Genomic DNA, 24,661 nt, shown 5'->3' with positions numbered 1-24,661 from the left:
TAATGAAAAGATCCTTCATCCATCAAACTTGCTTTCTTCAGAGGCAACCACAATTATCAGTTTAGTATTCTCTCAGAGATATTTCACACTTATATAAACATCCACACACATGCACATACCCGCCACACACACACGTACACGTGTGCACACACACATACTCTTGCACACACACTACATACATGCACACCCACCCACCACTACACACGCATGCACTTCCTCTGCACTACCCTGTGCCTTGCTTTTTGTACTTGACAATAAAGCTTGGTAATCATAACCACAAGTGCCTGGAAAAGCCGTATAGTATACAGAGGCTGCCAACGTGGACTCTGAAGCCAGAGTCTGCTTTGGAACATGTTGTCACTACTTACGAGCTATGCAAACTCAGGCAGTTTATGTGATCTCTCTGAATCTTCACTTTATGATCTGTAAAACAGTCATAGTAGTACTTAATCTTATGAGGTTGCTATGAAAAATTAAACTATATAAAGAACTTTTTAGGACATTATCTGGTACAGGGCAAGTAATGAATAATTATTAAGAAAAGAGCCTTCTTATTTGTTTCTCCACCAAATAGAATGCTGTACTTAAATTTATTACTGATCATTCAGATTGCTTCCATTTTTTGTACTTCAAACTATGTTGCTGAAAAATCTTGTACATATGTCATTTTTCACATTCTCAAAACAGTAATTTCATACAGGTAGACTTTCTGGGTGTGAAGATATCAGAACTTTTAATTTTGACAGATGTTACCAATTCTTCTTCTTCTAAGTTTCTTCTACCATTTTGCAGGATCACCAGCATTGATTAAGAATTAAGGTCTGGTAGACTTATTCAGAATTTTCTTTTCCTATCCCAGCAGACAATGACTGGATTATGGTGAATAGTAGATACAGAATAAAATATTAGTTACTGGATGGTAAATGATTGAGGAAATACAGTTGGGATTCGGTGGTATTATTAATGGAGATCAGACAATACCTGGGACAAGTTCTTAACAGAGATTGCCTTGTGTTCTCTGCTCTTGTGCCCTTGCATGAGAGAATTTTAAGCAAGATGTGAGGCTTGTGAAAGTACAGCAAAATTTATTAGAAGAGAAAGGAGAAGGGGAAAGCACCCTCAAGAGAGGGAGTGGGTTTTCTCAGGAGGAGGGTAACAACTCACTTCTTTGTGTCCCAGCAAGAAGGGAGATTGTGAGAAGGTCCTGCCCTCATATCACCTATGGGCTGTGGATTCACAGATACACTAGCTAAGAACCCCAGGGGAGCTCTTGGCCATCTTGGCCTGGTTGACAGGCCCTAATCCGAACCGGTTTTACAGAGTTTATGGTGGTGGGCTGTAGTCTCAATCATCCTGCTTCCCCACGCCTGGGGAACTCTGATCTGGGTTGATGGTGTAGTGTCTTGCTTAACGGATCTTAGCAATCAGGCCCTTATGAGCAAAATACATCCTTGTCCTCTCCTGAATTTATCTATCTATCTTTCTTCTATTCTAAGAGAAGCACTTTATAGGGTTGAGACCAGAGAAGGGTCCTGTCCTGCCAGCTACTTCACTGAGTGCTAACAAGGCAGAGCTGTTGATTAACTCATGTGCTCTGTACTAAGTATTCTTAAAGGGCAGACCCACTGCTTATGTCTAACTGCTACCTAACAGTACCAAGAAAAACATTTAAAAATACACTTTAATATCTGGTTTGCTAGTGAAGACATTAAAAGGAGTCAAGATGTTAAATTTTGCTGTTCACTTTAGGGTGGTCTACTACAAAGATTTCGCTTAGAACCAGGAAAGGGTTATTAAAAAGCATCCCTGAAGTTCTGTTAATACCATAATGTAACAGGATGGTAGGTCATTAATAAAAACTTGGCCAGAGTTTGTTGACTTACTGGCTTTCCTGTAGGAAAATGCTTTATTATTGTAATAGTGTCTTCACGTACATAATTCTTCACATACATTATTCTGATATATATGCAAAGTTTAAGAGAAAAAGGAAACAGGAGTACCAAGTGACTAACAGATGCTGCATCCACTTTAAACTTGTCATTGAAATCTTCAGCTTTCACATTTTACAGAGGAAAGACAGCTACCCAGAAATTATGTAACTTGCCAGAAGACAGAGGCAAGAACTAGCCTAAGTGGATTAAGGGTCAAGCATAGCACCTGAACATGTTAAGTATCCGACAAACTTGAATAAGTGAATAGAATGCAAAAGTTCTAGATATAAGCGAAGGCCTCCCTCAGAGCTCATTTGCAGGGGTTATGACCTAAGAGAAGCAGTACACCTGCTAAGGTTGGACTCCTGAGCTTGGCTGCCTGAGTCCTATTCACCCCACTTTCTGCTTTATGACCTTCAGCATTTGAGAAACCAAAGATAGCAGGACTTACTTCATTATGGTGCTCTTCTAATAAGTTAACACAAATCCAACCCAGTTACATGCCAAACTGTACACAGTATGCTTTCTCATAATACATTAATTCCACAGAAAAACCGATAACTGAGTCCTTAAATTTATCCGTGTTACATGGCGAATGCTGCAACTGGCGCCAGAATCCAGTTCTTTCATCCGATCCAACGTATGCTTCGAGCTTCCTTACACTAGGTTTCCACCTCTGCAAGCAGAGAGCCATCTTCACAAATCAAGCAATTTCTTGCCTAAAAAAAAAAAAAAAAATATTTCGGAGACTAGAGGCCCCTCAAGATTTCTGTAAACAGCCAGCCTGTTTCCAAGATAGCCTGGATATTCCAAGATAGCCTGGATGCCTGCCAGCAGCCGGGGTGGGTAGTCTCCTCCTCCACATCTGTTTGGAACACGGAAAGGAGGCGGAACTACAACAATGAGGTTTGCAAGGCTGTTCTTCCAGTTTTCAACTTAGTCCGAAGCCTTGAAATAAAAGCCCAGCGGTTTGGTGCGCGTAACCGATTTTGGTTTGTGTTACAGAGCACGTTCCGTCCGGGGAGGGGGATGAGGCGGGGCCAAGCGCGCCCTCAAGGTGCTAAATTACAACAACCAGTAATCACCAAGCCCTAAGTGTGCCTCCTGGTGCATCCCGGTGACATCAAGCGAATCTCGGGCTCATCTGCGAGGAGAACCGAAGAGTGCTCTAAGTCTGACCCGCACACTGTCACCCACACGTAATACGTAAAGTGCAAGACGTTCTCGGCCATGGAAGTGGTGTGTGCGCTCAAGCGCCCGAGTCTAACACTCCACGGGTTTGGCAGCCAACAGCGCATTGTGACCTTTAATTGCAGGGTAACCATAGTTTTGTCATTCATTCTTGCAAAACACGCATACGCATAAGCCAGGAATAAGTGATATAAAAGAGCTCCAGCACTTTTTAGGTGGTGGGTGGCTCTGAAAAGAGCCTTTGGGTTTAATCAACGCAGTCTCAGGACCCTTTACTTGGAGCTGGTGTACTTGGTGACGGCCTTGGTGCCCTCGGACACGGCGTGCTTGGCCAGCTCCCCGGGCAGCAGCAGGCGCACGGCCGTCTGGATCTCCCGCGACGTGATGGTCGAGCGCTTGTTGTAGTGCGCCAGGCGCGACGCCTCGCCAGCGATGCGCTCGAAGATGTCGTTGACGAACGAGTTCATGATGCCCATGGCCTTGGACGAGATGCCGGTGTCGGGGTGCACCTGCTTCAGCACCTTGTACACGTACACCGAGTAGCTCTCCTTGCGACTGCGCTTGCGCTTCTTGCCGTCCTTCTTCTGCGCCTTGGTTACCGCCTTCTTGGAGCCCTTCTTCGGGGCGGGAGCGGACTTGGCTGGCTCGGGCATGGTGCAAGCGAAGCGACGAAAGTGAGCAGGACACAGCCGGCGGCTCTTTAAGTATAGAAGGTTATGTAAATGAAGAGTTGTCTGAGGTCTCTGGTGATTGGTGTTGAACTTTGCCTGACGCCAGATGCCAGTTTTGCCCAATCAAAATCCGCGTCCTGCTGAAGCGCGTTCCATTGGTCGAAATGGAAACAAAACCCAACCAATCGTACAGCTTCGTTTTCGCGCCCAGAGGAGACTATAAACAGTGCATCCTTGGCCTTTGCTTTCAGTTTTGGTGGACCGGGGCAGTTTGTGTGTGAGCATGTCCGGACGCGGCAAGCAGGGCGGCAAGGCGCGCGCCAAGGCCAAGACGCGCTCGTCTCGCGCCGGGCTGCAGTTCCCGGTGGGCCGGGTGCACCGCCTGCTGCGCAAGGGCAACTATGCCGAGCGGGTCGGGGCCGGCGCGCCGGTCTACCTGGCGGCGGTGCTGGAGTACCTGACGGCCGAGATCCTGGAGCTGGCGGGCAACGCGGCCCGCGACAACAAGAAGACGCGCATCATCCCGCGCCACCTGCAGCTGGCCATCCGCAACGACGAGGAGCTCAACAAGCTGCTGGGCCGCGTGACCATCGCGCAGGGCGGTGTCCTGCCCAACATCCAGGCCGTGCTGCTGCCCAAGAAGACCGAGAGCCACCACAAGACTAAATGACCACCACACCTTTTAAGTGTCTAAAAAAGGCTCTTTTCAGAGCCACTTACATAGTCAAAAAAAAAGGTGACACTATGTGCATTACACATCCCTTAAATTCAGTTAATGCTGAGTGAGGCTTCCATCATCCTTCGCATCCACGTTGCTAGAGGTAAATTTACTATTTCAGTTGGAAGTTGGGCTGGTACTTGTTGGCTTGTATATTGCACTTTTGTAGAAGAACACTTAACTGGAAGTAAGGGAATCCTCACTTTTTTATCCGGAGGCATCTTCTATGCACCAGAGCAATGGTTACCACTGATGCTCAAGATATTTTTAAAGGCTTAAGTAGAGCAGCTGTTGAGATTTGCTTTCTTTGTGGATTTGTATGAGTGTGTGTGTGTGTGTGTGTGTGTGTGTGTGTGTGTGCTGGGGATTGAACCCAGAGTCACTTAGCCACTGAGTCACATTTCCATCCCCCTTTTTCCCCCCAAGTTGCTTCTGGCATCGTTAAGTTGCAGGGACTGGCCTTGAACTTGCCATCCTGGCTCAGGCTCCTGAACTTTTAGGATATTTTTAATGTTATAGTACTAAGGTATAATTTTATATTAGCTAACATTGTTTACCCCCAACTCTCAAAATTGCAAAAAATAATTTAAAACTAGTCACGTGGGTGTGTTGGTGTGCCAGTGAAATAAAATTTCACAAAATACTTTTTAGAGTTGTGTAATATGCATTGTAATATTTTCCTGTTTTGTATATTTGTAGTTTACCTTTTTGTAACTGTTTTCTCATGTTACAGACCTCTTGTAAACATTGTTATGGTAAAATGAGTTAAATATTTGCTCAGTACACTAAGGTGAAATAGCAGGTTAGCATAGTTGTCTAAACTTGGTTATGATAATAATTATGCTACCGAATGCTGTTAAGCAGATTCCAGAAACACTAATGGGTGAACAACAATTGGAAAAAAGAAACAACAAAACAACAATTATATATATAAAGTGTACATCTATATACATATATATATCCCTATATATTTAATGTATGTGTGTATATATTTATATATTGAAATATATAAAATTCAGAATAAAACTTCTTTATTCTGAAGTCTTAAAAAATTATTAGAATGTTTATGGCCCTTACCAATTTTTCCATCTCAGGAAACTCAGGTGCAAGGACTATTTTTCCTCTCTTATTAAATTCTAATTTGGCTATTCTTTAAAAAAAAAAAAAATCCACACTTAGATGTCATGCATTAAACATACAGTGTCAATACACGCAGAACCTCTCTTAAAGAAACAATCTACTGGGAAAAGCACAATCAAATAATTAAGACATCACAGCAAAACTAACCAAAGCAGAGGTAATTAGGGGAACACAGAGGAGTAGTATCTGTGGAATGTAACGTCTGATATTGAAGGCAGAATTGGGGACAGGCAGTTAGTGTAGAAATAGGGGATCGGGTCAAATCGAGGAAATAAACCCATGAAGCCATCTGCCTCTGGAAGTTGGAGAATGCCCCGAAGAATGGAATGTCAAGGATCTCCGGAGTCCGTTTGATTACCAAATTTACATGCCTTTATCAAGGACTGCAAGCATGGAGCTGCTAATTAATGCCCCCTGGGCCCTTGCCTGCCTGAATCACCTTGGCCCTCCCGCTGCCCATCACTTCTCACTTAATGCAAAACCAGGCCTAGTCACGTAGGCAGGAAGGGAGATAAGGGGGGAAAGAACTGGAGAACAAAAGAGACTTTAACCTATAAAAGATGTAGTGTGTGCTCACTTCTTGGGACTTTAGAACATCAGCCATGGCCCCCTTCTTCCTGCCAGGAGAAGTCTATATTACTACCTTTAAATAAAACCTAATTAATATGTTTGCCTTGGTGTGCTTCTCTACTCTTCAATCTTCAACATTAGAAGGAGCAGAACTCGTCACCAGTATATGGCGGTATCAATATGAGGACTAAAGGAAATTGGAAATTAGAGGGATCCAGCAGAAAATGCCCAACACCAAAGACGGTTTTGTTAGGAGGAAGGTATATAACAAGTTCTATACTGACAGTAAGACAAAGGTTATAAGACACAGGTCAATAGGAATTTTGTAGATCACTCCTTTAGTTTTAAATCCTTTTTATATACTAATGAATCCCAAATCTTTATGTCCATCCCAGACTTTTTTCCTGAATTCTGTACATGCATATTCACCTAGTTTCTAGATTTCTCAGCCAGGAAAGTGAAAAGACATACCCCTGGGTTGAGCCCTGTTTTAGTGAATAGGATAGCTATCTACCTATTAACATGAACCAAAATAATCTGGCATTATTGAGTATTCATTTTCATATGCCATTACTATAGCAAAAGTGAATTCATATGTGGGAAGTTGAAAGCAAGCATGCTCAAAGTTCAGAAAATTTAGCTCTATTACCAGACTACTGTAGTTCCGCACATGGAGTATCTTCATAGCATATTCACAGACTCCTAACTGTAACTATTCACTGCCCCCTGAATAAATGCTTCACCTAGTCAGAACTAAGCATTGTGCTGCAAATCCCCAGAAAGTGCCCAATTCAGCCAGCAAGAGTAATGTTTAGCGAAAACCTGGAAAACATCTCCGTGGAATCTTCCTGAGTATTAATAACTCTTAGTTTCTCAGCCCAGAAGGAAGGAATGCACTTCTTACACACTTAACAATACCATTCTGTTTAGCAATTGGCCTTAGCTCTGACAATATCTACCAGAGATCCTGCGGTCCATTGCTGCCTTCCTAAACAGTGTTTTCCTTCCCTGAGGAAGGTTAATTCCTAAGAGAGAGTGTTATTAAAAGCTTGGTCCTTGTCCTTGATGCCAATCCATTAATCAGGCTATGGTTTGGAGGAAAAGAAGTTTTATTGCTTTTCTAGCAAAGCACAGGGGACTCCTGTCCCAGAGGCTGCTATTGTGCCCATCAGGGAGAACAGGGGGTTTTTACAGAGACGATTCAAAGGTTACATTCCACATGTTCTCTGTTGGAGTTGTAATTCACTTGTTGATTTGGGAGGTAAGTTATTTCTGAGATCTTCCGATGCCATCCCCAAAGTCTGGATTTCTTCATTCTTGGTGGATGAGTGCTTAATTACAGATAACTGCCTAGAATGGGGAAGAAAGGTAATTCATTCCCCTGAGATCAGGAAGATTAGGGAGGAGCTGGGAGGGAAAAAAATGTTTTTAAAATAAGTCACAGTGGCAGGGGAGCAAGGGCTATATACACAAAGCATAAGGTGTACCACTGCTACAAGAGGTTTTCATCTTGCTTAAGGTGTTGATTACAGGAAAGTAAATTCGCAAAAGTAATTTTGTAAAACATTGTATCACAACTCCATGTATGTAGAAACCATGCAGGTTTTATCTTCCTTGCAACTATGGGAAAGCAATGAACATGAGCAAATTCTAATGGTTGCAAGTGATGATCTTATCTAGTTTCAAAAACAAAGCATTGAGAATGTAATTCTGATAAATGAATAGCATACGTTCATTACCAAGTGAAAATTAAAATTCATTTTAAAATTCGACGCAAAGACTTTTCCCGCAGATGTTTCACAAGCTGATAAGCTGAGGAGGGACAAAGGGCCAATTTACCAGAAGCCTAAATGCTTGTAAGGTGAAATCACAAGTTTGAGGATCCAAATGCTATGGAATTAACAGTGCAGGTACAACAGAAGTTTCAATTCTTAGAAAATGAGCTGTAAGAAGCGCAGAAATGGGACCTAAGGAGCACAAGCAAAAAGCAATGATTAGAGAACAGTTCTTTTAAGGGTGTATGTGGGTGGCTCTGAAAAGAGCCTTGGGGAGGCCTTGGAGCTCAGGCCCTCTCCCCGCGGATGCGGCGCGCCAGCTGGATGTCCTTGGGCATGATGGTGACGCGCTTGGCGTGGATGGCGCACAGGTTGGTGTCCTCGAACAGCCCCACCAGGTAGGCCTCGCAGGCCTCCTGCAGCGCCATGACCGCCGAGCTCTGGAAGCGCAGGTCGGTCTTGAAGTCCTGCGCTATCTCGCGCACCAGGCGCTGGAACGGCAGCTTGCGGATCAGCAGCTCGGTGGACTTCTGGTAGCGGCGGATCTCGCGCAGCGCCACGGTGCCGGGCCGGTAGCGGTGGGGCTTCTTGACGCCGCCGGTGGCCGGCGCGCTCTTGCGGGCAGCCTTGGTGGCCAGCTGCTTGCGCGGTGCCTTGCCGCCTGTGGACTTGCGCGCAGTCTGCTTGGTGCGAGCCATTGCTTTGGTCCTGGGTTCACGTAGAGAGAAAACCGGCCTCTCACTTATAGTCGGAGTCTGAAGCTGATTGGACAAAAGGAAGCCAGACACCCAACGATGACCCGATTGGTCAGGCCTAGAGAAGTTCTCTATTCTCTAAACACTTTGATATGATCTATTTTTTTTTCCTATTTTTATTGTTTGCTTCATACCAGCTATTTCCAGTGGAAATAAATGCAAGTGATGTAATTTAGACGTTTCTAGGAGTCAAATTACAACAAATTAAAACCAGGAGAAATTTCAATACTTTTATAACCCAATATGTCCGCATTATTTCAGTATATCATTAGCATAAAAATTATCATGTTTTACTTTTGGGCACTAATCCTTGAAATTCAGTGTGTATTGTATAGATAAAGCAGTTCTTCGGACTTCCAACTTCGAATTTTCCAGTGACAATCAGCATTTTGGCTACCATTGTTAACCACTGAAGTTCTATACCCGTCTCAATATACAAGCCTTCAATTTTTAAAAAATGAAACGTCTTGTATATTAAGATTTTAAGGCCCAATAATTTCAGATAAACATTGCTTCACGAGCCCATTTTCACTTTCAGACAATTCCACTGCAGTATAATTCTATTTTAAAAATGTAATTCCCTTACATTAGTAAAACATCTATTACTTTATATAAAACATTTGAGACCTAGTTCAAGGGATTTTTTAAAAAGACCATCTCAACTTGTATAGGTTAAGACCCACAACTTAACAAGGGGACTGCACAAGCAAGTAACTGTCCAAATTCGTCCTTACGTTTGCAATGTCAAACAGTAAATGTTTAAGACGTATTTGCGAGAATGCAGTAAGCAAGTACTTAAAACCGTTACGTTTAGCCCTGAAATTACCACTTCACTCCAGTCCTCTTCCAGAGGGTGAGACATGTGGGTCAAGGGTGTCGGAACCAAGAAACTAATCATGATAACACCGGGCAGACTCACGAGATTCAAATGCGAAATGCAAAGTAATATATACATATGTATACATTTACATATATACATGGTTGACTCAGCATTCAGTTCTTTACGGAAAGTTGTAGGTGGCTCTGAAAAGAGCCTTTGGTTTTAGGAAGGCTAGCGGGAAGCTGGGCTTCACTTTCCCTTGGCCTTGTGGTGGCTCTCGGTCTTCTTGGGCAGCAGCACGGCCTGGATGTTGGGCAGGACACCGCCCTGCGCGATGGTCACGCGGCCCAGCAGCTTGTTGAGCTCCTCGTCGTTGCGGATGGCCAGCTGCAGGTGGCGCGGGATGATGCGCGTCTTCTTGTTGTCGCGGGCCGCGTTGCCCGCCAGCTCCAGGATCTCGGCCGTCAGGTACTCCAGCACCGCCGCCAGGTAGACCGGCGCGCCGGCCCCGACCCGCTCGGCGTAGTTGCCCTTGCGCAGCAGGCGGTGCACCCGGCCCACCGGGAACTGCAGCCCGGCGCGAGACGAGCGCGTCTTGGCCTTGGCGCGCGCCTTGCCGCCCTGCTTGCCGCGTCCGGACATGCTCACACACAAACTGCCCCGGTCCACCAAAGCTGAAAGCAAAGGCCAAGGATGCACTGTTTATAGTCTCCTCTGGGCGCGAAAACGAAGCTGTACGATTGGTTGGGTTTCGTTTCCATTTCGACCAATGGAACGCGCTTCAGCAGGACGCGGATTTTGATTGGGCAAAACTGGCATCGGGCGTCAGGCAAAGTTCAACACCAATCACCAGAGACCTCAGACAACTCTTCATTTACATAACCTTCTATACTTAAAGAGCCGCCGGCTGTGTCCTGCTCACTTTCGTCGCTTCGCTTGCACCATGCCCGAGCCAGCCAAGTCCGCTCCCGCCCCGAAGAAGGGCTCCAAGAAGGCGGTAACCAAGGCGCAGAAGAAGGACGGCAAGAAGCGCAAGCGCAGTCGCAAGGAGAGCTACTCGGTGTACGTGTACAAGGTGCTGAAGCAGGTGCACCCCGACACCGGCATCTCGTCCAAGGCCATGGGCATCATGAACTCGTTCGTCAACGACATCTTCGAGCGCATCGCTGGCGAGGCGTCGCGCCTGGCGCACTACAACAAGCGCTCGACCATCACGTCGCGGGAGATCCAGACGGCCGTGCGCCTGCTGCTGCCCGGGGAGCTGGCCAAGCACGCCGTGTCCGAAGGCACCAAGGCCGTCACCAAGTACACCAGCTCCAAGTAAAGGGTCCTGAGACTGTGTTGATTAAACCCAAAGGCTCTTTTCAGAGCCACCCACGTTTTCTGCAAAAGAGCCAGTTTGCTGTTCCGTGTTACCTTAAGGTACAAATGCCTGATTAGTTTCTACTTTGCTGTGGAATTCGCCTCGTGTATATTTACATGTTTTGTAGTTGTATATGCAGCTCACTACTTTTATTTCAAGGAAGTATTGCTGAGTTGTAAAGGCTTAGTTAGTACTTAAGAGTACTCATTCCCCAAGTCTCCATTGTCTCTGCTTTAGTCGTGTCCACCACCGTGCTCTACCAAGACTTCGTGTTTTATTCACGAGCTACCATAGCTCCACTCGTTCACACGTTCTCACCCGGTTGCCCTTGCAATTTACCCTCACCCTCCTCTCCACTCTGAAATCACCATCTACATATTAGCATTGTTAAAGGAGTAAATAGTTCTGGGGTGGCTGGGGATAAATGCGGCAGGATCTGCCAGAGGGGCCTTTGGGGTCCTCAGGAGTTCTGTTCACCTTGAAAACAGATACGAAGTGTATCGTACCATGGGAAGGCAGATTCTATGCAAAATATTAAAATCTTGTGAAATGTGATTCAGATTCATTTTTGTAGTGACTCAACTGGTAGTAGATTAGAAGGTAGTGATTAGAAGGCGGTAACCAAGGCGCAGAAGGACGGCAAGAAGCGCAAGCGCAGTCGCAAGGAGAGCTACTCGGTGTACGTGTACAAGGTGCTGAAGCAGGTGCACCCCGACACCGGCATCTCGTCCAAGGCCATGGGCATCATGAACTCGTTCGTCAACGACATCTTCGAGCGCATCGCTGGCGAGGCGTCGCGCCTGGCGCACTACAATAAGCGCTCGACCATCACGTCGCGGGAGATCCAGACGGCCGTGCGCCTGCTGCTGCCCGGGGAGCTGGCCAAGCACGCCGTGTCCGAGGGCACCAAGGCCGTCACCAAGTACACCAGCGCCAAGTAAAGGGTCCTGAGACTGTGTTGATTAAACCCAGAGGTTGGAAAGCCAGTCAGCAGCAAGAGTGGAAATAAGGCAGTCAGAAAGAGGAGGAGGAGGGAGGATTTAAGGGAATAGAGTCAGCTGAACTGAGGGGTGGATGGAGGACAAACCTGAATGACTTGCTGGTTTCAATTTCTGCTGAAATGCAGGGTTTCACCAGTTTGGACCCTCTCAGTCCCTGGAACCTTCCTTATCACATCAAAAGTAGTCAAGTAAAAGCATCAAGAAGGTGGGTTGGGGGGGGGGGGAGAATTTGCCTTGTTCATTCATACAACAAATATTTATTACTCATCTATGAGCCAGGCACTGTTTGAAGTCCTATCAATATGGCAGTGAGAGAATGTTAAATTGAGCCACACAATCTCGACCTGCAGAGAAGGCAGCCTCGTGTTTCACTCTATCAATAAAGTCCCTGAATCCAGTGAATACTACAAGCAAGTGGAAGAGAAAATGAAAGAGGTTTGCCTCAGACCTCAGGCTTCAAGAGTATGCAGCTTCAGACTGCTGTACATCCCTTGGTTGATAGAGCGAGTCCAGAGTCTGGGTCCACTGTGCTGACCCCCACATGCTTTCTTTTAAAAAGCAGTTTGCCTGGGGCCCTGTCCTGTCTTAAGTAAATAGGCTATGGTACATTCTCAGCAAAAATCTGTTATTTGCAGGAGAAATGCATGACCATTATGTCGACCAAAGATCCCGGGGCTCAAAAATGCAGGATCCTACCGGTTGACCTCTTAAGCCTGGTAACATTCCTTATCACCTTAAAAGGGGGCGAGGCTCTAGGGCCGACATTTGCGTCTTCCGGATTTAAGAGGCGGTAGGTTTTCCAAATTCAGCCAGTGTCAAACTCCTTAACAATTCCCGGCTCTGTGGAATGGACGCCTTCCTTTCCGGAAGCGGTTCAGCCCCCGCCACTTCTCGACCGGTACTCTTCTCTTATTTTCGTTTTCCCAAATAAATTACTCTGCTACTATGTGCGACCTATTCGCGATTCTTCCTTGCTATATTGCAAAGGACGAGTGGTCTTTAGGACCCTACGCCCGCTTTGTCTTGGCAATCAGTCCCCAGCTGTCGCTTTCTGCTCCGCTCCGGCCCCGAGCCGAGGTGAGCTCGCTACAGCGCTTGGGTGAAATGAGCGAGGACCTCTCCAGCCGCTTCGGCTCGGCGGGACTGCAGGCGTCTGGCCCCGCGAAATAAGCACCATGCAAAATGCCAAGGCGAAGAACAAACCTTCGAGGAAAGAACGTTGCATAGCATAGGAAATCAAGGACAGGATCGGAAATCAAGACGTGCACTGCCCCTGCTTTTTAACAAGGGATCTCTCCGGTGAGCCCTGCGTACAGCAAGGACAGGGCTCAGGGGAAGACTTGAGCTCACGTGAGTGATGCTGGGACGCTGCACTCTCAGCAGAGTGGGGCTTGACCGAGTAGGACAGTCACTGAACTCTCATTCAGATAACATGACATTCAATAACATCGCAGTGCTAAACTAGTTTATTCCATTGTCTCCACTTTAAAATTCCCTTTGCATCTTTATCGGTGGAAATAATGAGTCAGTTTCTGAGATGTATATGTGTTCTAATGAACCAGAGTGTTTGCATTAGTGCTAGAGATATTATACCAATTCTTTTATTAATTGCATAGTTCCTATGCTTCAAGAAACCACTGTTCCCACTGTTTAACACTCTGGTCAAAGTCCTCCTGAGTTTCTTGAACTTTTTTCCTTGAAGAAGGAAGGAGGAGAGAGGTAGGAAAGAGAATTCACCTTTGGAAAAGGGTCCAATGTAACAATTTAGAAAATTTGCACAATTAATCAATTTTAACATGTAGATTTATTGAGTTATAATGGTTGGATTTCATTATGATGAAAATGTGAAACAGTGATGTAAAATGAAAGGGCAAAAAGAAGCTTGAGAAATGGGCTGAAGCAGCTTGCAGGACATTGGAGGCTGTCCAGTGCCACTGGGGCCCTTGGCCAGGCCAACCAGAGCCGGTCGACTCCTGTGTTTGTTAGCCTTGCATTTAAAGTCAAACGTCACAGCTGACTTCTCTGAGGCATGATCCTTTTCCTTGGTCTTGCCACTTTTCTAAAAACATATTGTTCTTTGTTGAAGATGCTGTATAAACTGGAGCTCTATCTCATCTTTCTGAACTAAGACTTTTTTGGGGGGACGTATGCTGTTCATACTAACAGGTCAATAACCTGTTGGCTCTTGCTCTCCTCTCCCTCCCTGTCTTTGCATTTGCTCTTCTCTTTTCAGCTCCAACTAAGAACTCAAAAGGGCAAAGAGAAATAATGCTTTTTCTTTTCCATGGGGCGTCCAGACAAACCAGGTGTTTCTAACAAAGGTAATGACAGACTTGGGGAAGCACCTCCTTCTTAGGTGGCTTCTTGGTTTCCTGACTCTTCTCTCATGTCTTTCATCTGCTTTCCTGGACTGGACTTTAACCTTATGTATGTGCATATTCTCTTTGATGGTGGTAATTGAAGGTGGAAAATAGAGGAGAGGAAGCCTCAAGGAGGATCTTAATATGATTTTATCCTATTTTAGCTTGAGGATACTATTTAGAACTTGTTTCAAAACATAAAATTCGGGCTGGGGATATAGCTCAGTTGGCAGAGTGCCTGCCCCACAAGCACAAGGCCCTGGGTTCAATCCCCAGCACCGAAAAAAAAAAAAAAAAAAAAAAAAAAACAACCCAAAACATAAAATTCTAGGTAAAGATGTGTTCAAATGTAGTAGGAATTTAAAGAAAATGGAAATTATGATTATAAGTACTTTATTTTGACTAATAAATATAAATGTTAAAATGTGCATCTAAAAAGTCAACATATAATTGAATATCAAAAATAGTAGGCAGATGTTAAAATAATTTTAGCTATTGTATGATCAGTAAGATCTTATGAGCTAGTCTAATCATTTCACTCAGTTATCTCCATTAATTTTAGCATCCTGTGGAGCAATTGCTGTTCTTTTCATACAGAGATGAGGGAATCCAGGCAAAATGAACCTGGGTTTGTCTAGGCCTGTCAGATGGCAGAGTGAACTCTTCACTGCTCCCTAGTCATAGCCACACCAAATCCCTGAAGAAGTTACATCTTACATCGTGTCATGATTTATTTAGAGTTATAAGTTATAAGTTACAATTTCTTTAGAGTTATAAGAACTGCACAGCAGATCTGTGAGGGAAGGAGTCCTTTCCACGTCCCAAGCGTGGACGAATCTCCAGGGGAGGCCTGTACCTTTATTACATACATGAGGCACCATGTGAAGAACAGATGGACACCTGTGACCCCTTAGTCCAGAACCTTATGCCCTCCTCATGCGGGAAGGGAGGAGTAAACTGTTTGGAGAACAGGGGAGGTCCTGTGGCAAAGCCTGCCTGCATGCTGGGGATCTGAGTCTCTTCTGGGATACAGCTCATCTCTACTTGATGAGATTCCTGGGAGGGGATTCCTGACAATTTCTTTATTTTTTAGATAAGGGGAATTCGGAGAAAGCCCCTCCCTGCATTTGCTGTTCCTCATATGCCCTCAATTTGAAGTACGAAGGAGCATATTTTGGGATCATATTCACCAACACCTGTGTCCCCATAGATGTTGAAAAATAGCAAATATACGAAGAGACAAATATTTCCATACGTACATATCAGTTCTAGGGTGATCTTTAGATTGTGATTTTTAGTTTTTTTTTTTTTTTTTTTTTTTTTTTTTCAGTGTGTCTAATCCGTATCTTCCAAGGTTTTAATCATGTTCATGAATTGCTTGGTAGTTAGTCCTACCAACTGCTGTACTGCAATTCAGTTCTGGCTCTAAGTGCCTGAAGACCACCAATCAAAGGGCACAGGTCAAAAAGCATATTTCCAATAAGACTGTCTTTGCTTTCAGATACCAGCTGCAGGTAGGGCTCCTAGGTCCCTTGTCCTTCCAAGTTACTGTCATTAAATTTAGGGTCTCCCACGTCCCCCTCAGTTTCCATAGTTTGCAAGAATTACACAGAACACAGTAAAAGTCTGCACTTCTTATTATACTTTATCACAAAAGGATTCAAATTGAGGTCAGTCAAATAAGACACAAAGGGCAAGAACTGAAAATTCCCTGAAAGCAGCACTTCTTTGCCCTTTCCATGCAGATTCTGGAAGTCACGTCCTGTGGGTCCAGCGGGTCACCTTCCCTGATTGGATCAGGAAGACTCCTGTGGGTTCGGGAGGTCACCTTCCCAGCACATCTATGTACTCACCAACTAGTAAGCTCACTGCCTTGATGTCCAGGGGTTTATGGGCTTCATTACGTAGACATGATTGATTGAAGCATCCTACGATTGGACTCAGTCCCTAGACCCCCTTAAGGGTGGAGCTGACTTTAAGGCCTGACTCTTTAATCCTGTGACTGGTTTTGCTGGTGACCAGGTCCCATCCTCCGTTATCTCATTTCTTAATAAGAATTCAAGGGTTTTGAAACGACACATATAAAACCTAGAAATATTACTTAACCTCCTCCTGCTCTTCTGTAAGTGCTGGCCGTGAAGAAATTCCCTGACCTGCCTTACCTGACGGTGGACAAAACCTTCTTTCTGGAGGGTCCTGCCTATACCTGGGAGGAAGGAATGCTACACAGAGGTCGAGAAGGCTGGACAGGCCTTGCTGGGCTTCTCAGCCTGTTGTCAACAGGTCATGCACTTTAGTAGATTACACTCTATACAACTATTGTTCATCAAATCGAAGTATAAAAAGTTTTCCCTTGGCTTTTGTTTCTGAAGGATACTGTGTCATGTAAAATTTTGATTACATAAATAATTTATGGTTTCCTTTTGCTAATCTGTATTTTGGTATAGGAGTCTGAGGAACGGGATCACACCTTTCCCTTCCTACAGTCACTCTTTCTGCTTCAATTTATTAATAAATGCCATGAAATTATGATTAAAATGCTAAAGGAATTTCATCTAGTTTTATTTAAACTTGCAGTTAGTTACAATGTTTAAGACACTTTTCAATGGACATAAAATAGAAAGTACATCAATTGTTCCTAGTGCATATAGTAAATATATTAAGGATAATAATTTATCACCTGGAAATAAATTAATAAATCAGGCTGAGTGACCAGTTGATTAACCCGACTCAATCATCTATATCAAAAGTAAATTCTGAGTATAACAAATAGATCGAAAAATCATACTAGAGCTGGAGGTGTAGCCCAGTGATACAGCCCTCATGCACAGGGTCACCTAAAAAGTCACAATAACCAGTGAGGGTGCACTTACAAACAGTTACTGTTGACACAAGTGAGAATGAAAAGCTTTATGAGGAAAATGTAGCAATATTAATCAAATGCCTTAAAAACTGAACCCTTGGTGACAGAACATTTCAATAGAAGTCATCTCCAGAAAGTAAAATATCTAGATTTTCTTTGTAGGAGAAAATTGAGAAAGCATATTATGGTTAATTACTAGAGATTTGTTAAAGTGTAACATAGAAATTTTTTATGATGGACTATTAAGCAGACTTAATAACTTTTAACATTTTTCCTGAGGCTACTTTTCAAAATTTTAAATTGTAAACTGAATACCTTTGGTAAGGAAGACTGGCTAAATTATGAAATAGGTAAGAATCTGAATAACAGTTGCACTTGGTAACAGCGGTACTTCTGTGGGGGAAAGATGAATTATTTTAAAAAATCTGATTGCTAGGGAATCGGTGAGATCGTCTTATGAACTCATAAGGTCTGGCACGAAAATCCCTTTCTGAACACTCTAAAGGAGGGAGATTAAAATGCAATCCGGGTAGAGAAGTGCCGGCGTCCTAGACACGCGTCGCAGGCCTCTCCCTAGCGTGGGCATTTACCTCCCAGCCGAGGCCTGCGGGCGGCGGGCTGGGTCCTGCGGGCGGACACCGCGGGGCGCCCCGACGGCGCGTGGCCTTTTCCGCAGAGTTTTCTTTTGCATTCAAACAGCAGCGCCTTAGAGCCCGAGGCGCGGCGGAAACGGCTCGGCGGTGAAGCGCCCGGGGAGGCGGGCACTCGCGGGGCTGCTTTCCCTCCACTACCTGCCGCCTCCCTCCTGCGGTTCTCACTTTGGTCCGCCGGCGGCGTATAAAGGCCGCCTCCAGGGTCGGCGCCCTGAGAGCTTTTCCGGTCTTCTTGCAGAATGTCAGGTCGCGGAAAAGGAGGCAAAGGCCTGGGCAAGGGTGGCGCCAAGCGCCACCGCAAGGTGCTGCGCGACAACATCCAGGGCATCACCAAGCCCGCCATCCGCCGCCTGGCCCGCCGCGGCGGCGTCAAGCGCATCTCCGGCCTCATCTACGAGGAGACGCGCGGGGTGCTCAAGGTCTTCCTGGAGAACGTCATCCGCGACGCGGTCACCTACACGGAGCACGCCAAGCGCAAGACGGTCACGGCCATGGACGTGGTCTACGCGCTCAAGCGCCAGGGCCGCACGCTCTACGGCTTCGGCGGCTGAGCGTCCAGGTTTTCACCTTCGCTTACGAATCTCAACCAAAGGCCCTTTTCAGGGCCGCCCACGCCCGCTGAGGGGCCGCAGCACTGACCGGTCGCTGTCGCTTGGGAGCCCGCGGCCCGGCCTGGGGCGCGCGTTCTCGGGTTTGGTTCCAGCTGGGCCGAAGCAGGTCCTTCCTGGACATTTTGGTTCAGATGTGGGTGATGGACGTACGAGGAGCCCCAGGCCTGGGCCTTATCTTGGACGTAGTCCCCACGGAGCAGCAAGTCAGTAATTGCGTCGCTATTGGGATCTCGGGGATCTTTCTTTTAGGTCCCTTGGGGATAGGCAGTAGGGACGTAGGGAAAGTAGTGGGTCCATGGAAGCTATCAAAGCATTGCACGAGGTGGGGTTTCAGAGCTCATGTAAGGTGAGGAAGCTCAACGCCGTCGCCAGCCCAGAAGGATTATTAAAGTTGTCCTTACAAGACAGAAAACCTCCCAACGGAGGGTACGTGCTTAGGAACCCGAAGCCATCCACTGGGGGGCTCTGTCCCCCAGCTCCCTGGGACAAGGGGCCCGCCTCGGCCATCTCGCGACTCCGAGCTGGGAAACCTATCTAGTACTCACCATGTTTTGTCTATCGTACACCCTGTAAGTTATACCTAAACATTACTTTAACCCCTTTACCTGGTTGCCTGTGATGGTCTTCACGTTCTGGTTTAATGTTTAATAATAAAACTTTATATCAAGAGCTTTTCTGGACTGAGATATTGTTTTTAATTTTATAGTGTTTTCCCAACATAGTCGAAGGTTTTTTTTGTTTTGTGTTTAAATCTATTAGTGACAATTTCTATTGATTTGTTGAAAAATTTTGAGTTTCTCAGTGCTGAAGGAAAGCTAAGTATATTGTGCATACTTTAAGTGGTCTTTTTATATCTAAGAGTTTTTTAATCTGGTTTAAAAATCTGACTTGTGCTTACATCCTGATGTACTGAAGCATCATGTAACACATGTAACAACACTTTGCCTTTTCCAAATCAAGGACAGCTTTTGAAATGCAACCACTACATTATTTATATCTAAACTATTAGGAGATGCCCCAGGGACCACAGATCACATATATTTGTTTTCTAATATTGTAAGAGTTTGTAATTATATGCAATTGTAAGAACTGTTGTTACATACTGCATGATATAAGGGGGCAAATCAAAAAAGGAAACTTTTTCTCAACCAGATAAAATGTTAGTAATACATAAATGTTTACCAATTATACATTTTAAAACGGACAGAACGTCTTACATTCATAAGCAAGACCAGCCAGGCTCTCTGGCCCACGCCTGTAATCCCAGCGACTGGGGAAGTTGAAGCAGGAGGTTGAAGAGTTCAAAGTCAGCCTCAGCAATATAGAGTCCCTAAGCAACTCAGTGAGCTCCTGTCTCTAAGTAAAATACAAAGTAGGCCTGGGGATGTGGCTCAGTGGTCCAGTGCCCCCGAGTTCAATCCGTTATAACCACGCTCCCCCCCCCCCCAAAAAAAAAAGACTAGTGCAGGATTGGCAATACATTGGCCTTGAATCAATTGGTTTTGTTCCTAGGTATACTCTTGCTGTTATATAATAGGAAATATTTTATGGGATGAATCAGAAGGCCTGGAAAGTCTGTGCTTCATTATTTACAGTATGATACCTGAAGGATTTCATCCTTTTGCCTACTGTTGTGGAATGATATAAGGAACAAGACCATCTCCATCATCTACAGATGGTTCTTGCTTTTCCAAATTCTTATCTAAAGCTCCCTGCTACAAATTACAGATCCGGGATTGAGTTTTCAAGAAGTATCAAAAGAAAAGACTACAGATACCTGTCAGACTCAAGCAGAGGACTGATTTAAGATTTCCAGGTCATAATCGAAGCTGAATGCTTCACCCAAGATCAGCAAGGCTAGAATTATTTAGTTAGAAGCAAAATAACTGATTTTATTGTGGCTAAAATTCCTTTACTAATTTCTTCCTAATGTACTTTCAGTTGATATTTTTTTCGAACTCCCAAGTTTCAGGAAAATATTGAATATCTTCTAATATATTATTAGGAATACTTAGGAATATTTTTAGAAAATATACAACATGTATGGATTAGCCTTGTTTACAACACAACAGAGAGATTGGATGTTATACAAAATGCATTTACTATGCCTCACTACTTCTACATAGGAATGTAGTTATTGACATAGGACTCACTGTTACTTAAAGCGAGCAGTCTTTTATCTCTTCACAACTCAATTCTATCATTAAAACAGACCAAGTAGGACAAATGATTAGATTCAAAATACCATGTTATGAAAATGTGCAAGGGTTGGATCATAAGTAATAGGATTCGTGGTCGTGGTTTCCCAGCATTTCAAAAGACACATCTGCTGTACTATTTGAGACTATTTAGTTGTGATGATGAAACTCCCAGTTGTGTTAAGAGTAGATTATTAGTAAGTAGAGCATGTGTTCAAATGTATTTAAAAAAAATGGGTGGGGAGGGTAGCTGAGGAACTGCGAGATGTTCAGGAGGCACTGTGTCCCCAGGATGCACCTGGATGTTAAACACACTGGACACTCCGAGTGCCTCCCTTCAGCCGCCCCCTGGCAAAGCCCAGTCTGGTCCCTGTGACCTGTGCCCAGGAAACATGCACAGTGCAGGCTTCTCCATCTCCTGTGGAGCTCCAGCTGCGACCAGGCATACTGTGTCTCTCTTCTTCAATACAGTCAGTCCCTGTCATGGTCCAGGGTGCCTTGCATCAAACACAGGTACCTTCCACCTTGCCGGAACCTGGACTCCTGGTCTTAATAGCCCATCCGTGAGAGAGATGTATCTTGGAGCACCGTCCATCCTCTGAGTAACTGTGTGGCCCACCTGCTCCACCTTCGGCTTGGGTGTTGACTTTCTCTAGATGCAGGATGTTTAGAGTGACTTCACATGCCATGTATCCCCAGCTTCTTAATTTGGTTGGAGTCTTTTTGATACAAGGGGAGAGTTTATCTGGTAATGTACTTGGAGGTCACCCTGTCCTCAAGGTCACTTCCCACAGGGTAAGAGGGGAAGCAAGAAACGTTAAGGAGGCTGAGGGCAGTGAGTACAGAGGAGCGTCCCCCCAAGATGGAGGTCTTGAGAGGTGGTCATCTGTGTATATTGTGAAGGCAAAACGAGGGAGTTCCTTAAAGAGTTCAATGGAAGTGTAAAAGCAGACAGGGGTGAAATTATTATCAACCAAATGGGCGATTTCTAAATATAAGACTTGGGCAGGCTGAGGTTGTGGCTTAGTCTTAGAGCGCTTGTCTAGCACCTGTGAGGCACTGGGTTCAATCCCCAGCACCACATAAAAATAAAGAAAATAAAGGTATTATATCCATCTACATCGAAAAATATGTTTTTAGAAAAGACTTGGCAGGGGAATATGAGGTGTTCCATTTTACATAAACCAGTCTTAGTCTATGAAGTATGTATGTGAGGAAAGAAAGCAGAGTTGGATGTATGTCTGAAGTCTTGGAGGGAAACCTGGGCTGGAGATGTAGAAGTGGAAATCATTGCTATGCAGATGGAGTTTAAAGTCCTAGCAGATGAGATCTCCAAGGGAGTGAGCATGGACAGGGAAGTAGTAAAATCAGCCCCGTGTGGCCCTGTGTTAAGGGATGGGGGAGCAGATGTGGACTAGCAGTAGTGCAGAGCCACTGCTTAGGTGGGGTGGGGTCCAAGTGCAGGAAGTACAGAAGAGAGATCTCAGGCCAGCTCTGTCAGTGTTCTCAGTAGCCAAGTCGAATGAGGACTGAGGGCTATACTTGGCCACCTCTTTACAGCAAAGTGAAGATCTTAAAAATTTGTGTTAGTTAGTCTTCTAGCAAAAATAATATCATGGGGGCAGCAGGATTTCTTTTCATTTCTTTCTTTTCTTTTTTCCTCCTAGTATCACTGTACCACTCCTCACTGTAAACTCATGGACCTCCACACAATTTCATGCTTGTTTAATTTCCAACTCCTTTGCTTTTATTTTATACCACTGGTTTCTTACTTTCCTCCCAAGAATCATGATTATAAAATTAACACAATTTATTGACTATTTAAAAATATGATATTGTCATTTTAACTACAGTTAGGAGGTTGCAAATGAGACTAAAATTGTGTCCACCCTGAGGGACTTTATAAGCTAGTAGATAGAATGCATAATAAATCTAACACGTAAAGACATGGATGCTTTATCGTCACCAAACTATTTTAGAAAGCAATTGATGGAAGAAAAACCCTAGAAAGAAAAAGAAAAATCATGTTTTCATAAGTTGGCCTCTCAAATTGAACTTTATCTGTTATGACAATAACTTACTGTATGAAGTGACAGTATTTAGTTCTAAAGAGTTTTTCAAATTCTAATTGTGAATATAAATATGTAAATTATTTTATCATGGTATTTGGGAAGTTTTAGCTTCATTTTTAAAAACAAGTTTTAATTATCTTTCTGATAATATAGATGGTTCAACTTCATCTATCAATCAAACAGTATGTATTTTATCTAATGAAAATGAAGCAATAGTAAATTTAAAAACCCATGGAATTATTAACACTAACATATCTCATGTGTACTTTTTATTTTACTTTAGATTTTATACCACTGGGGATTGAATTTAGGACCTGGTGCATGCTAGGCAAGCACTCTACCACTGAACTACATTTCCAGCTCCTTGTTTTACTTTAAAACATAAAAATTACATTCACTTGTTAATTATTTAATTAGAGTTTGTTGATTTAAATCTTTACATGGACCTTACCAGTAATGATAATGGCATGATTTCAACAATATGGTGGATCTTATGGGGAATAGAAATAGTGGAATAATTGACTAACTATATTTCCTGAATTCAGGATTAGGTTATCCAACATCAAGTAATCATAACAATGTAATATTTACCCTGTATTTGGCTGTGGTCAGTTTAATTCCAAGGGATATTATGTGCATGTGATTGCAACTGAGCCATATAGATAATACGAATGCTTCAAAAGACTCAGAAAATAAATAGATTCCAATGGACTAGAAATTCATAGAAATTCATTTTAGTTAATATCCTCGTGAGGAAAAGGATACCAGCTGATGATGTGTGCTGGAGTGCTGAGGCCTAGAAGGCTCTATAGCTAACTTGCTCTGCGATCTGAACATACCCTTATGGTGAAGGAGGCAGGGACAGGATGGTAGGGTCCTCACGTGGTCAAGAATCTGGCTTATGGTGTCCACCATGAACATCTGGCGGCAACAAACCTTCCTCCTGGAATCCCACACCACCTAACTGCACCACTTATCCAGTGCATTTGCTCCACGTATCCTGCCCAAGACCAGGACTGCATTTCCGCATTGAACACCGGACACAAAGGTGTGCGAAGGGCAGAGAGACCTCTCACAGGGTCTTTAACTTGCCCCGGATGAGTTCTGCCCAGCAGGACTGCGGCCACCAACCTAGTTCTTGTTGGCTACCGAGTAAGTACTCGTGGATTCCTTAATGTAGCTTTTCTTATAAGAAAGTAAAGTAGGGCGACTAGCTTCTGGAATCCAGGGACTCTGAAAATCTACGTCTTAGCTATAGAACAAACTCGACTTCGGCTTCATTTCCTTACACTCTAAGTGCCAGACTTTAGAAACTGTGCAGGTTATTAACTACTGGAACAATTGTGCAGCACGGCTCTTCTCTGTGATCTAGTGGGTGGCTCTGAAAAGAGCCTTTGGTTTTAGGAAGTTTAGTGGGAATTCGGACTTCACTTGCCCTTGGCCTTGTGGTGGCTCTCTGTCTTCTTGGGCAGCAGCACGGCCTGGATGTTGGGCAGGACACCACCCTGCGCGATGGTGACTTTGCCCAGCAGTTTGTTGAGCTCCTCGTCGTTGCGGATGGCCAGCTGCAGGTGGCGCGGGATGATGCGCGTCTTCTTGTTGTCGCGGGCCGCGTTGCCCGCCAGCTCCAGGATCTCGGCCGTCAGGTACTCCAGCACCGCCGCCAGGTAGACCGGCGCGCCGGCCCCGACCCGCTCGGCATAGTTACCCTTGCGCAGCAGGCGGTGCACCCGGCCCACCGGGAACTGCAGCCCAGCGCGGGATGAGCGCGTCTTGGCCTTGGCGCGCGCCTTGCCGCCCTGCTTGCCGCGTCCAGACATGGCGAACTACTAACGTCGCTCCTCTCTAGGGTGAAGCAGCCAGAGCTGGCTACTTATAGTCATTACCCGGCGCGAAAATGATGCTCCGCCATTGGCTGCGATTACACTTTCATTTTCACCAATGGCACCGAAGTTTTGAAATATGCTTA

General features: G+C 44.7%; 8 protein-coding genes across 8 annotated transcripts; 4 read left to right on the top strand and 4 right to left on the bottom strand.

Annotated features, from left to right (window-relative positions):
• Positions 1 to 827: 827 nt before the first annotated feature.
• Positions 828 to 3,775, bottom strand: LOC124988217 (histone H2B type 1-C/E/F/G/I). The gene has a single exon (XM_047557492.1). It carries the CDS (start codon positions 3,773 to 3,775, stop codon positions 3,395 to 3,397), a length of 381 nt encoding a protein of 126 aa, XP_047413448.1. The 3' UTR covers positions 828 to 3,394.
• A 286-nt stretch (positions 3,776 to 4,061) lies between these two features.
• LOC124988214 (histone H2A type 1-J) lies at positions 4,062 to 4,464 on the top strand. Its single transcript, XM_047557489.1, has one exon. The coding sequence runs from the start codon at positions 4,077 to 4,079 to the stop codon at positions 4,461 to 4,463; it is 387 nt and encodes a 128-aa protein (XP_047413445.1). The 5' UTR covers positions 4,062 to 4,076; the 3' UTR covers position 4,464.
• A 2,865-nt stretch (positions 4,465 to 7,329) lies between these two features.
• On the bottom strand, positions 7,330 to 8,719 carry LOC124988206 (histone H3.1). Its single transcript, XM_047557481.1, has one exon. The coding sequence runs from the start codon at positions 8,692 to 8,694 to the stop codon at positions 8,284 to 8,286; it is 411 nt and encodes a 136-aa protein (XP_047413437.1). The 5' UTR covers positions 8,695 to 8,719; the 3' UTR covers positions 7,330 to 8,283.
• On the bottom strand, positions 8,715 to 10,213 carry LOC124988209 (histone H2A type 1-E). The gene has a single exon (XM_047557483.1). It carries the CDS (start codon positions 10,211 to 10,213, stop codon positions 9,821 to 9,823), a length of 393 nt encoding a protein of 130 aa, XP_047413439.1. The 3' UTR covers positions 8,715 to 9,820.
• Positions 10,214 to 10,514: 301 nt separating this feature from the next.
• On the top strand, positions 10,515 to 11,474 carry LOC124988216 (histone H2B type 1-C/E/F/G/I). The gene has a single exon (XM_047557491.1). It carries the CDS (start codon positions 10,515 to 10,517, stop codon positions 10,893 to 10,895), a length of 381 nt encoding a protein of 126 aa, XP_047413447.1. The 3' UTR covers positions 10,896 to 11,474.
• LOC124989435 (late histone H2B.L4-like) lies at positions 11,359 to 11,875 on the top strand. The gene is made up of 2 exons (XM_047559277.1): positions 11,359 to 11,436; positions 11,567 to 11,875. Exons 1-2 carry the CDS (start codon positions 11,359 to 11,361, stop codon positions 11,873 to 11,875), a joined length of 387 nt encoding a protein of 128 aa, XP_047415233.1.
• A 6,166-nt stretch (positions 11,876 to 18,041) lies between these two features.
• LOC124988225 (histone H4) lies at positions 18,042 to 19,083 on the top strand. Its single transcript, XM_047557500.1, has one exon. The coding sequence runs from the start codon at positions 18,051 to 18,053 to the stop codon at positions 18,360 to 18,362; it is 312 nt and encodes a 103-aa protein (XP_047413456.1). The 5' UTR covers positions 18,042 to 18,050; the 3' UTR covers positions 18,363 to 19,083.
• Positions 19,084 to 24,110: 5,027 nt separating this feature from the next.
• On the bottom strand, positions 24,111 to 24,512 carry LOC124988213 (histone H2A type 1). The gene has a single exon (XM_047557488.1). The coding sequence runs from the start codon at positions 24,510 to 24,512 to the stop codon at positions 24,120 to 24,122; it is 393 nt and encodes a 130-aa protein (XP_047413444.1). The 3' UTR covers positions 24,111 to 24,119.
• Between the last annotated feature and the right edge of the window lie 149 nt (positions 24,513 to 24,661).

The sequence above is a fragment of the Sciurus carolinensis genome, chromosome 7 (genome assembly GCF_902686445.1).
Source record: "Sciurus carolinensis chromosome 7, mSciCar1.2, whole genome shotgun sequence".
NCBI lineage: Eukaryota > Metazoa > Chordata > Mammalia > Rodentia > Sciuridae > Sciurus > Sciurus carolinensis.
Note: the sequence above shows the minus strand (reverse complement) of the source record. Positions and strands in the feature narration are given on the sequence as shown.

Bases quoted from the DNA above. Each gene is read 5' to 3' on its own strand.
- LOC124988213 (XM_047557488.1), bottom strand. From the start codon at position 24,512: ATGTCTGGACGCGGCAAGCAGGGCGGCAAGGCGCGCGCCAAGGCCAAG.
- LOC124988216 (XM_047557491.1), top strand. From the start codon at position 10,515: ATGCCCGAGCCAGCCAAGTCCGCTCCCGCCCCGAAGAAGGGCTCCAAG.
- LOC124988225 (XM_047557500.1), top strand. From the start codon at position 18,051: ATGTCAGGTCGCGGAAAAGGAGGCAAAGGCCTGGGCAAGGGTGGCGCC.
- LOC124988217 (XM_047557492.1), bottom strand. From the start codon at position 3,775: ATGCCCGAGCCAGCCAAGTCCGCTCCCGCCCCGAAGAAGGGCTCCAAG.
- LOC124988206 (XM_047557481.1), bottom strand. From the start codon at position 8,694: ATGGCTCGCACCAAGCAGACTGCGCGCAAGTCCACAGGCGGCAAGGCA.
- LOC124988214 (XM_047557489.1), top strand. From the start codon at position 4,077: ATGTCCGGACGCGGCAAGCAGGGCGGCAAGGCGCGCGCCAAGGCCAAG.
- LOC124988209 (XM_047557483.1), bottom strand. From the start codon at position 10,213: ATGTCCGGACGCGGCAAGCAGGGCGGCAAGGCGCGCGCCAAGGCCAAG.
- LOC124989435 (XM_047559277.1), top strand. From the start codon at position 11,359: ATGCGGCAGGATCTGCCAGAGGGGCCTTTGGGGTCCTCAGGAGTTCTG. The intron at 11,437-11,566 runs GTACCATGGGAA...ACCAAGGCGCAG, and splicing joins AAACAGATACGAAGTGTATC to AAGGACGGCAAGAAGCGCAA.